Source organism: Camponotus vicinus, unplaced genomic scaffold, assembly GCF_025532165.1.
Source record: "Camponotus vicinus isolate PSW18456_S1 unplaced genomic scaffold, iyCamVici1.0 SCAF_11, whole genome shotgun sequence".
NCBI classification, from domain to species: Eukaryota; Metazoa; Arthropoda; class Insecta; order Hymenoptera; family Formicidae; genus Camponotus; species Camponotus vicinus.
This window is the reverse complement of record NW_028141947.1, coordinates 4,851,674-4,862,418: the sequence shown is the minus strand read 5'-3', so window position 1 is coordinate 4,862,418 and position 10,745 is coordinate 4,851,674. Positions and strand designations below refer to the sequence as shown.

Genomic DNA, 10,745 nt, shown 5'->3' with positions numbered 1-10,745 from the left:
TTTTGTCTTACGACGCATTTTTGGTAAAGCGATAATGATACGTCCCTATTCTAAAGTTTCATACCGAGACGTTTGTCTCCTCGCAAAGTCGCGATATGATAATATTAATATTATATTATATACCACGCTGAGTTTCATGGGACCGTACTTTTGTCTTACGACACGTTTTTGATATGGTGATAATGTCGCATCTCTACTATAAAACCTCGTGCCGGGACCTCGTTCTCTCATCAGAAAGTTCTGAATCGTGTGCGTGTCAAAGTCAAATTAAAAAAAATAATGGATAGCATTTTGGAAAATTGCTCAGGGTGGAAGCAATATTTCTTCGACCTGCTCTGTGTTTTGCTCGTTAAGCTGGCCTTCCATTGGGAGGTAAGTATTACATTTGCGAATATTTAAAAAAAAAAAAAATGTGCGTGTATTTATACTAATTATATTTTTTTAATGTAGTCCCAGGATGAGGTTCAAATCCCTGGGTTTATGAATATCCGGCGCCGGCAGTGGGTGCGGGCGGAGCGTCGGGCAAGGAGATATGAACTCTCCTATATGTGGGGTGACACCCCGGAGAGTCCCCAGGACGAGGAAGACATCTTTGACTTGCGGCGGCTCTTTGGGGAGGAGCCCTACGCGGAAGAGGAGATTTGGGTGCCCGGGGAGATTCGGGCGCCCAATGGCATTACATATAATGGATACAGATGTAAGTACATATTTTTCCTTCTATAAGTTTTATTGTGACTAGGTTTTTTATTAATACATCTTTCCTTTTTTTCTGTTCCAGAAGCGGCCTCCTCCTTAGCCCGGCGCATCGCCCCCTCCCCATATATATATTTTTTTAAATTTTATTTCTTATATTATTATTATTATTATTTTTTTTAATTTTATATCATTTTATATTATTATATATTAAGCGCACACATACACACACACACACACACACACACACACACACACACACACACACAAAATTGTATAATACATGCACACATTTAAATAAATTTTATATTTTAATTTAAAAAAGAATGTGATTATTTACGCGCCTCTCCTTGCGTTCCCATCCCTTGCGTCTCTCTTGCGCTAGTTGTAAGTATAGCGATATCGTTCTCTCTCTTTCGTACGCGCTATCGTTTTAACAATAAGTCTCGCGTTAGTTGTAAGTCTCGCGATATCTTCGTTCTCGCTCGCACGCGTTATCTTAGCTATTATCGTTCTCTCTCGCATACGTTGTTCTCGCGATATTATAGTTCTCTTTCGTATGCGTTCTCTTCGCGATATTATCGTTCTCTCTCATTCATATGCTCATCGCTATCACTCACTTACCTTTGCGTCGTCCTTCTCCCACCTATGCAGCATCTTACAATGCGTCGTCCTTGTCCCACGTTGACGCCATCCTTGTCACACGTTGATGATGTCACGTGTCATCCTTGTCGCACTGTCCTCTTCACACACTTTACGCTATCCTTTTCAAACCAGTGCACCGTCCTTGTCACACGTGGACACATCGCGGGCCCGCCGCGGATCCCCCCTTCCCGCGCGGAACCCCTCGTCCATCGGTCGCGCCGCGGATCCCCCCTACCCGCGCGGACCCCCTCGTCCATCGCTCGCGCCGCGGATCCCCCCAACCCGCGCGGACCCCCTCGTCCATCGCTCGCGCCGCGATCCCCCCTACCCGCGCGGACCCCCTCGTTCACCGGTCGCGCCGCGGATCCCCCCTACCCGCGCGTGACGTCACTCCCCGCACGTGACGTCATCATCCCCCGTACGTGACGTCATCATCCCCCGCACGTGATGTCATCATCCCCGCACGTGACGTCATCATCCCCGCACGTGACGTCATCATCCCCGCGTGACGTCACACCCCCCCGCGTGACGTCACACCCCCCCGCGTGAAGTCACCCCCCCCGCGTGACGTCATCCCCGTGACGCCCCCCCCCGCGTGACGTCACCCCCCCGCCGGTTCCCCCTCGCCCCTCACCCCCCTCGGAGCCCCTGGGTTAGAAACCTCATAGTATTACTACTGCCATATTTTCGAGTTATTACAGTATGAATGATAGAGTGGGACACCTTGTATATAATTATATAGCAGATATATTTAACTACATATGTACACACACACACACACACACACACACACACACACACACACACACACACACACACACACACACACATATATATATATATATACAGTATATATATACAGGGTGTCCCGCAATTCGCAATTGAAATTTTAATAACATATTCCTGAGTAAAAACTGAGACGAAAATTCTAATGCAAAAATGTTGAGGCTACAATAGTTTTTGAGTTATAAACGATCAAAGCTTGCCAATGATATCGTGTAGAATTCGCGCCCTTAGGTTCGTAATTATATTTACATGTGTACCGACCTGTCATTTGTTATTGATTTTTTCATGTTATCATCATTGTCATTAGATGATATTGATTTTTACTGCAGCTGATTTCATTTTTTATTTCAGTTTTTTATTATGTACATCATACATTATGGTGATTAATTAATATTAACAAATTACAATTCCCATATAACATCGGACATTCTATGAATATGCATATTTTCTCCATGATATGAAAATAATATCTTGTATGTAAAATGTTTATACATTTCATATACATGATTTGGATATACATAACAATATATAATATGTATATACATTGATGTATTTTATATGTATATATAATAAATGTATGTTAAATGTATGTCAAATGTCTATACATAATATGTATATATTTCGTTGTACGTCAGATATATATACATTGCTGTACATTACACGTACATACATTATGCAATCTCTAAATATATACATTGCATATACATAATATGTATATGCTTTGCTGTACGTAAGATGTATATGCATTGCTGTACATTATACGTACATACATTATGCAATCTCTAAATACATACATTGCATATACATAATATGTATATGCTTTGCTGTACGTAAGATGTATATACATTGCTGTACATTATACGTACATACATTATGCAATCTCTAAATACATACATTGCACATACATAATACATATATACTTTGCTGTACGTAAGATGTATATACATAAATTCTGATCAATCTCTCTCTCTCTCTCTCTCTCTCTCTCTCTCTCTCTCTCTCTCTCTCTCTATGTATATATATATATATGTATATATATATATATATATATATATATATACATAGAGAGAGAGAGAGAGATAGAGAGATAGAAGTTCATATAAACAAAAATCCAAAATTCATTTTTGCAGTCATATTTAACTTGAAACTTAAGTAAGATAATTACAAAGCGTGTTTTAATATATATATATATATATATATATATATATATATATATATATATATATATATATTAAAACACGCTTATATATATATATATATATATATATATATATATATATATATATATATTAAAACACGCTTTGTAATTATCTTACTTAAGTTTCAAGTTAAATATGACTGCAAAAATGAATTTTGGATTTTTGTTTATATGAACTTTTTTGCTCATTTCGATGAGTAGAATGCAATTCCTAAAATAGCGGCTCACTTTTAAGAGACACCCAATATAATAAATTATAATAATATTATTAATATATAAGATGATATAATATAGTATTATAAGTAAATATTATAAATGTAAATAATATTAATATAATATATAAATTATATATATATATATATATATATATATATATATGTATGTATGTGTGTATATATATAAATTTATATTTTAATTAATAATGTGTATATGTTAAAACATTAAATAACATTATATATATATATATATATATATATATATATATATATAATTATATAAATATATTATATACAATATATATAATATATATATTATATAATTATATTATATATAATATATATATTAATATATATATTCGCAATAATATATTAAATATTTATTATATATATTTAATTTTTAATATATTATTGCGTATATATATATTAATTATAATAGAAAATAAATTGTCAGTATCTTCTATTATAAATTCTATTATTATAATAGAGAATACTAATTTATTATTTGAGCATCAATAAAATAGCTTTTAATATGGCCGCGCGTACATGCGATGTGCAAAGTGCTCTGCGCATCACATGCGCATTACATACGCGATTCACATTTGTTTTATCTTCTTCACTGCCAAGTCGCCACGGTAAGCCAAGACCTCGTGCAGCCTGCATTTCGCGATTATTAATACCCTTTTCCCGCCAAAAGTTTCTGTAGTGTAATACACATATTTTATATATCATATTCGTTTATTGTGTATATGGTTATTGGACGAAACCTTCCTTTTCGAAGTAAGTACGATATATTATATATGTATAAAATATAATATAAATACTTGATACTCGAACATTTCTGTTTTTAGTCTAACCTAATAATAATAGCCATGAATAAGTCAGAGACGAGGAATAAAATAAAGTTTCATAGAAAGCTTACAAATAAGATTAATCGATCTCTAGCATTAATTAGCAACAATTCAGTGTTATCTTGTGATTCTCTATCAGATAATTTTAACGATTCTCAAAATATTAATAACATTAGAAAAATCGCAGATGATAATATTACTATTGATAGTGCAAATAATGATATAAACGTTAATATTCCATACAACAATGAGTTATCTACTAATAATGTCGATGAATCATCAAATAATATTAAACATAATCATAATAACAATAGTAATAATGCCCAAAATAATGTATCGTTAACTTCAAAACTAGCTGCATGGGCTATAAACGAAAATATAACTTTAGCGGCGTTAGGAAAACTACTTCCTATAATACGAGAAATACCGGGATGTAATGATATACCAAAGGATCCAAGGACACTTGTCAAAACACCCAGAAAAATAAAATCTATAGGTTGTGGGACATATTTTTATTTTGGTATAGAGAAAACGTTAAATTCGTTTTGTATAAATCATAAAATCAGCATACAACAAAATGAAGAGTTCTTATTAGCTATCAATATTGATGGTTTACCTTTAAGCAAAAGTTCAAATAGCTCGTTTTGGCCTATTTTATGTTCGGTAAAATCAATAAAAATTCTTATAAATCAAGTGTTTTTAGTTGCATTATATCATGGTTCAGCAAAACCAAAATCTGATGATTTTTTTAAAGATTTTATAAATGAATCTACTCATCTATCGACTAACGGAATATTAATAAATTCTGTTACATATAAATTCCGAATTTTAATGTTGATTTGTGATTCACCGGCAAAATCATTTGTTTTAGCTATTAAAAATCATACAGGCCATTTTTCATGTACAAAATGTGACCAAGAAGGTGAATTATTTAATCATGTATTATGCTTTATTGAAACAGAGCGTTTTTGTAAAAGAACCGATACTTCATTTAGAACTACTGCTCAACCAGAACATCATATTGGTAGAAGTATGCTATTAGATATACCGAACTTTAATATGATAGACAGTGTTCCAATAGATTATATGCATAATCTTTTATTAGGTGGCATGAAAAGACTTCTTTGTCACAAACGATATGGATGGATTTATGGTAAACAACCGCATAAATTACGAGCTCGTGATGTTAATAAAATTTCAGAAAATGTTCTAAAATTAAAACGATATGTTCCTCACGAGTTTTCCAGAAAGACACGTTCTATACTTGAGTGTAAAAGGTATAAAGCTACGGAATTTAGATTTTTTTTGCTATATGCTGGTCCTATAGTTTTAAAAGAAGTTCTGTCATCCAAAGTCTACAATAATTTCATTACATTAAGTCTTGCAAGTTCTATAATGATCAGTCAATATTATTCGAGATTTGAAAATTATGTGTTATATGCTAATAGTTTAATGAAAATTTATATTTGTCAATCTATTAAAATTTACGGTCCAGACTTTATATCACACAACATACATAACTTCTTACATTTAAGTGACTGTGTAAAATTATATGGCTCACTTGATAATTTTAGTGCTTTCCCTTTTGAAAATTATATGCAACAATTAAAAAAAAAGGTTCGTAAATCTGCTTTGCCTTTACAACAAGTCATACATCGTGTGTTTGAGGAAAGTAATATAAGTCAAAACGTTTTGTCTAATATTACGAATAATGATTGTGTAAAACTATTAATGGAACATTTCAATGGTCCTTTGATTAATAATTGCACATCTCCACAATACAGAAAAATACAGACAAATAATTATTATTTAGATATTTCAAAAATAGCCGATAGATTTGTCGAATTAAAAAATAATGTAATTGTTGAAATTAAAAATTTTGCTTCTTATGAAACCTCTATATGCTTATTAGGATACAGATATAGTAAGCAAGATAATTTTTACTCAAAGCCATGTTCCTCGTCTTTATTTGATATCCAATATATAAAGAAAGAAACTAACTCACTTGAAGTATGGAATATCGACTTTATCAAAAGAAAATTGATAGTACTACCTTACAAGCACAATCTTGTTTCATTTCCTTTATTACATATTTAAATGATTGCTAATTTTAAACTTATCAAAAAATGTATAATTGAAATTTACTTGTATATAATATATAATATTTATATAATAATTTTTTTTATATAAGAAAGATATGCTTATTTTATTAATATATTTGTACCTTTTTTTGCATAAAAATTTACATACAAATTTTATTTTCTATTATCAAATAAGTAAAAGTGTGTAAAATTAGCTATATTTTATAAACTTATTTATTTGCATGTGTTTTAATATTTTTTGTCATATATACATATTATAAAATATTATTTTTTTTGTTATAAAATTAACAACGATCTGATGACAAGATGACCTGGTTCGTTGTGAAATTTGATGTTGAAGATACAGTAGAAGCAGTACCGAATACATGGTATATAAAAAAAAATGCACAATGTTATTGGCCACCTGAAGGTACTATAAAAAACGTTATAATAGACTTCATAAAAAAGAAACATATGCCCGAAGCAAATTGGATACTCTATGAAGCTACTCTTTTGGGTGTATATGGTAAAGTATATATTTTTAAACATATAAAATATATCATTATTGTATAATTGCTTTCTATGTAATATAAAAAATATATATACGTACAGAATATATATATGGCACAAATATATTTTAGAAATAATTTTAGAAATCTTTATATATGTATATAGAAACTGTATTATATAAGTAATAATTATATATACTCATGGCTTATTAATAATTTATTTTTGAAGTAAAAACACAGATTTCTCACTTTTAGAATTTAATATTAATTAAATTATTTATTTAAAATATGGTTTTATAGACAATTATAAAACAGCGCAACAGAAAGCTAATAAGGCAAGGAATACGAACAATCTTTCCTCCAACAATGAAAAATTAAAACAAAAATATAGACGAAATAAAAAGAAAAATGGAAGGCATTCTAACAAATCTGATAATGAATACGAATTGTCCACTGAAACAGAAATATCTTCATCAGATGATGTAAGATATCCTGACATTCCAATTGAACAAAGTGACTCAAGCGATAGTAAGTAAAAAACACGATAATTGCATAATACATATATTATATTCATTCAATATGTTATTGTATTAATTCAATGTTTTATAATACAAAATAAGTTAGACAATTTTTGGGAAAATATTTATAATAAAAATAATATTTTAAAAAATACAAAAACATACAGGAAAAAGTTTAAAATTTTATTAGCATTTTGTCCCTATTAATTATTTGTAGTAGTTATTGTATATTATACATACAAAAGTTTAATAATTATATGCGAAAAAAGTATTTTTAATTTACATTTTTCTAGAGATGAGAGTAGACAATAATATTGATAAGAATATTCAGCTCAAAGCTTCTACTTCTAATACACATACTACTTGTACATCTGGAACTATAGTGAAAACTGCATCGCTATATCATAAATCTGGTTCGACTTTTGAACAAAACATTAGTGAGAAAGGTATTTTGATATTTAATAATTTATTATACTATCTATATGTAAATAAATAAATAGAGAGTGAGAGAGAGAGAGAGAGTTTTTAAATTAAATTCTGGAAGAAAGTATTATTATATGTAAGAAAATATTACTACACAATATTTACAATTATATAATTATTTACATTTTAGAGTTTCAAAAACGGGTTTTGAGAGAATTGTACATTCTCAGTTTGAAAATTGATGACATTTCTGAAATTATGAATGCTGTACTGAAAAATAAAGCAGATGCAACGAATAAATTATCTGCATGTAGTGAGGCTCCCGATATTATCAAATTGTTCCCAGTAAATGATGATGCTTTGGTTCAATTGGAAGATTGGTTAATGAGTTCCGAACAAAATAAAACAATATTGGTAAGAGAAATCAAAATATTTCTCTACTAAATAAAGAGTGCAGTAGTGTCAAAGAATTAATATATCATATTAGAATATTCTGTAATCATGTAATATATATAATATATGTTCAATATTTTCTATATTTAGCACTATATTTTCTACATTAACATTTTTTTTCTATATTATTTAACTAAAAAAATCTCTGTAAGGTTATATATATACAAAAATATATAATAATATAAATAATTTGTAATATATTCAATATTTTCTATATTTAAAAAGGTCTGTGAAAATATATATATATTATATTGAATAATAAATATAAATAATTAAATTTTTATCTTCTTATCATTCCAGTCTCAAAATTTAAGTCGTATTGGAGGACTTAACGTTAAAGAAGTTGTACGAAGGATAATGTATCGGGTTTTTACTAATGAAGTCGGCATGTCTTATTCTTGGGAAGGAGCAAAGAAAAAAAAAGTATTCAAAAATTTAGCTGTTGCATCTATTATTATCTGTAAGTTATTAAATTACTTTATAAAGTCTTTTTGTCTAATTTTATCAAAAAATAAATAATATTAAGTATTTTTTAAAGTGGAAACATTAATATTACATAATGAAATGAAAGAAAATAAAGAAAGAATAATTGAAAAGTATCATGTGTATTCGTTAAAGTTGTAAATAATTTTATTTTAAGGTATATTTATATTTTATTTTATATTATAAATATTACATAAACTTATAATATTTTATTATTTATTTATTGACATATACACATAAACAACGAGACTTTTTAAAAAATTATAATTATTTCTGTAACATATATTATAATGCAATATAGAGTTTTTGCTTTTAATAGCCTATCTAATAGCCAAACATATGGTAAAAAAGTTTTGTATAAAATCGTTAATATTTTTTTATTTGAAATAAAATTTCAAAACGAGTACAACATCTTTGCAAGCATTCATATTTTGATATACTTTTATCGGCATATATTTATATTTTATATGTTACTAAAAATGTGGTATGATCTAATTTTAATTCAGTTTAATAAAACTATATGAACTGGAAAAACAAATAATGTTTTATAATTTTCATATAAATTATAAAAATTAAAATTAAATATGATACAAACACATACTTAATTTTAATATAAGGTATTAAGGGATACTGTCGCGTGTCCTGTGCACAAAACACACGTGTAGTAAATAGTAAGATGGATTGCTTATTTGGTTGAGGGAGTTAGTATGAATCTTAAAGATTAACAAAGAAAATAAAGCAATTTAGACATAATTGTTGTATGTGTATTTACGTGTAACATAATTTTAAATATTTATGTATTTTACATAAAATATATTTGAAATATATATATATATATATATATATATATATATATATATATATATATATATTGTGGCACAAGCACGCGTATGCCTTAATACTTTATAACATAAAAGATATACTATATATATATATATTTTTTTTTAAATAAATACATATATATATATTTTTTTTTCTATATATATATCTTGTATAAATGTTTACAGCTGCTGTACGACTTAATAAGAACACTCAAGATTGTACAGATTCCGAAATAATATGTTTTATAAAAGCGTGGCTTGTAAGAAGCAAAGATCGCTTTAACAATAATAACAAAAATAAAAACATCATGTCTGAAGAAGATGAAAGAACTGAAGAGTCGACTCATTAACAATGGAAAAGAAATTTTGACGTAAAAAGTTCATGCTTAATATTAAGTAATAATATTATTTCAATATACAAGGTATTTTACATAAAGTATTATAAGCTGTCTCTTCTGCAACTGCTAGAGATATTAATTTGAATTTTTGAATTAAATGAGAGCTTCAAAATTTGGTGAATAAAAAAATAAATGTCGGAGGCTTTTAACGAACAAAAGAGGATTCTCCTAATTTTTTTAAGTGGAACCACTATATTTTTTTTATATAAACCGATTTCTTGCAATATTTGACACAAAAAGTTATAAGGGTAGGATGATCAAAACGTGAATATTTTATACGATATTTTGTACTTTAATGTGGCATAAATTTTACATAAACTATATAATATTTTTTAAAATACGCAATTTCTGATGATTTTACCTCAACACTTTTATGCACAAAATAATGAGAAGAATCAATTGGTGTAAAGAAAACACGTGTTGTTTTCAAGAAAAAGTATATAAATTGCAACTAGCAGTTACATATTTTTTCTGGAAAAAAACTATGTTTTCTTTACATCAATTGATTCTTTCCATTATTTTATGCATAAAAATATTGAGATAAAATTATTGGAAAATGAATATTTTGAGAGATATTTTATTGTTTATATAAGATTATTATGTCATATTAAAGTACAAAATATCTATTCACTTTTTGATCATATACTATTCTTATTCTTTATGCTAAATAT

General features: G+C 28.6%; 2 protein-coding genes across 4 annotated transcripts; both read left to right on the top strand.

The window, feature by feature from the left end:
- Nucleotides 1–212: 212 nt before the first annotated feature.
- On the top strand, nucleotides 213–4,393 carry LOC145962200 (uncharacterized). The gene is made up of 3 exons (XM_083083173.1): nucleotides 213–372; nucleotides 451–697; nucleotides 4,389–4,393. The coding sequence occupies exons 1-3, from the start codon at nucleotides 280–282 to the stop codon at nucleotides 4,391–4,393; spliced, it is 345 nt and encodes a 114-aa protein (XP_082939299.1). The 5' UTR covers nucleotides 213–279.
- LOC145961344 (uncharacterized) lies at nucleotides 4,155–10,465 on the top strand. Of its 3 annotated transcripts, none has more exons than XM_083081442.1 (7): nucleotides 4,155–4,317; nucleotides 6,797–6,995; nucleotides 7,279–7,506; nucleotides 7,790–7,942; nucleotides 8,110–8,333; nucleotides 8,673–8,832; nucleotides 9,863–10,465. In XM_083081442.1, the coding sequence occupies exons 2-7, from the start codon at nucleotides 6,797–6,799 to the stop codon at nucleotides 10,024–10,026; spliced, it is 1,128 nt and encodes a 375-aa protein (XP_082937568.1). In that variant the 5' UTR covers nucleotides 4,155–4,317; the 3' UTR covers nucleotides 10,027–10,465. The 3 variants fall into 3 exon arrangements, with proteins under 3 accessions (XP_082937568.1, XP_082937567.1, XP_082937569.1); XM_083081441.1 differs by lacking the exon at nucleotides 4,155–4,317 and adding an exon at nucleotides 5,218–6,005; XM_083081443.1 differs by lacking the exon at nucleotides 4,155–4,317 and having other exon boundaries at nucleotides 6,543–6,995.
- The last annotated feature ends 280 nt before the right edge of the window (nucleotides 10,466–10,745 follow it).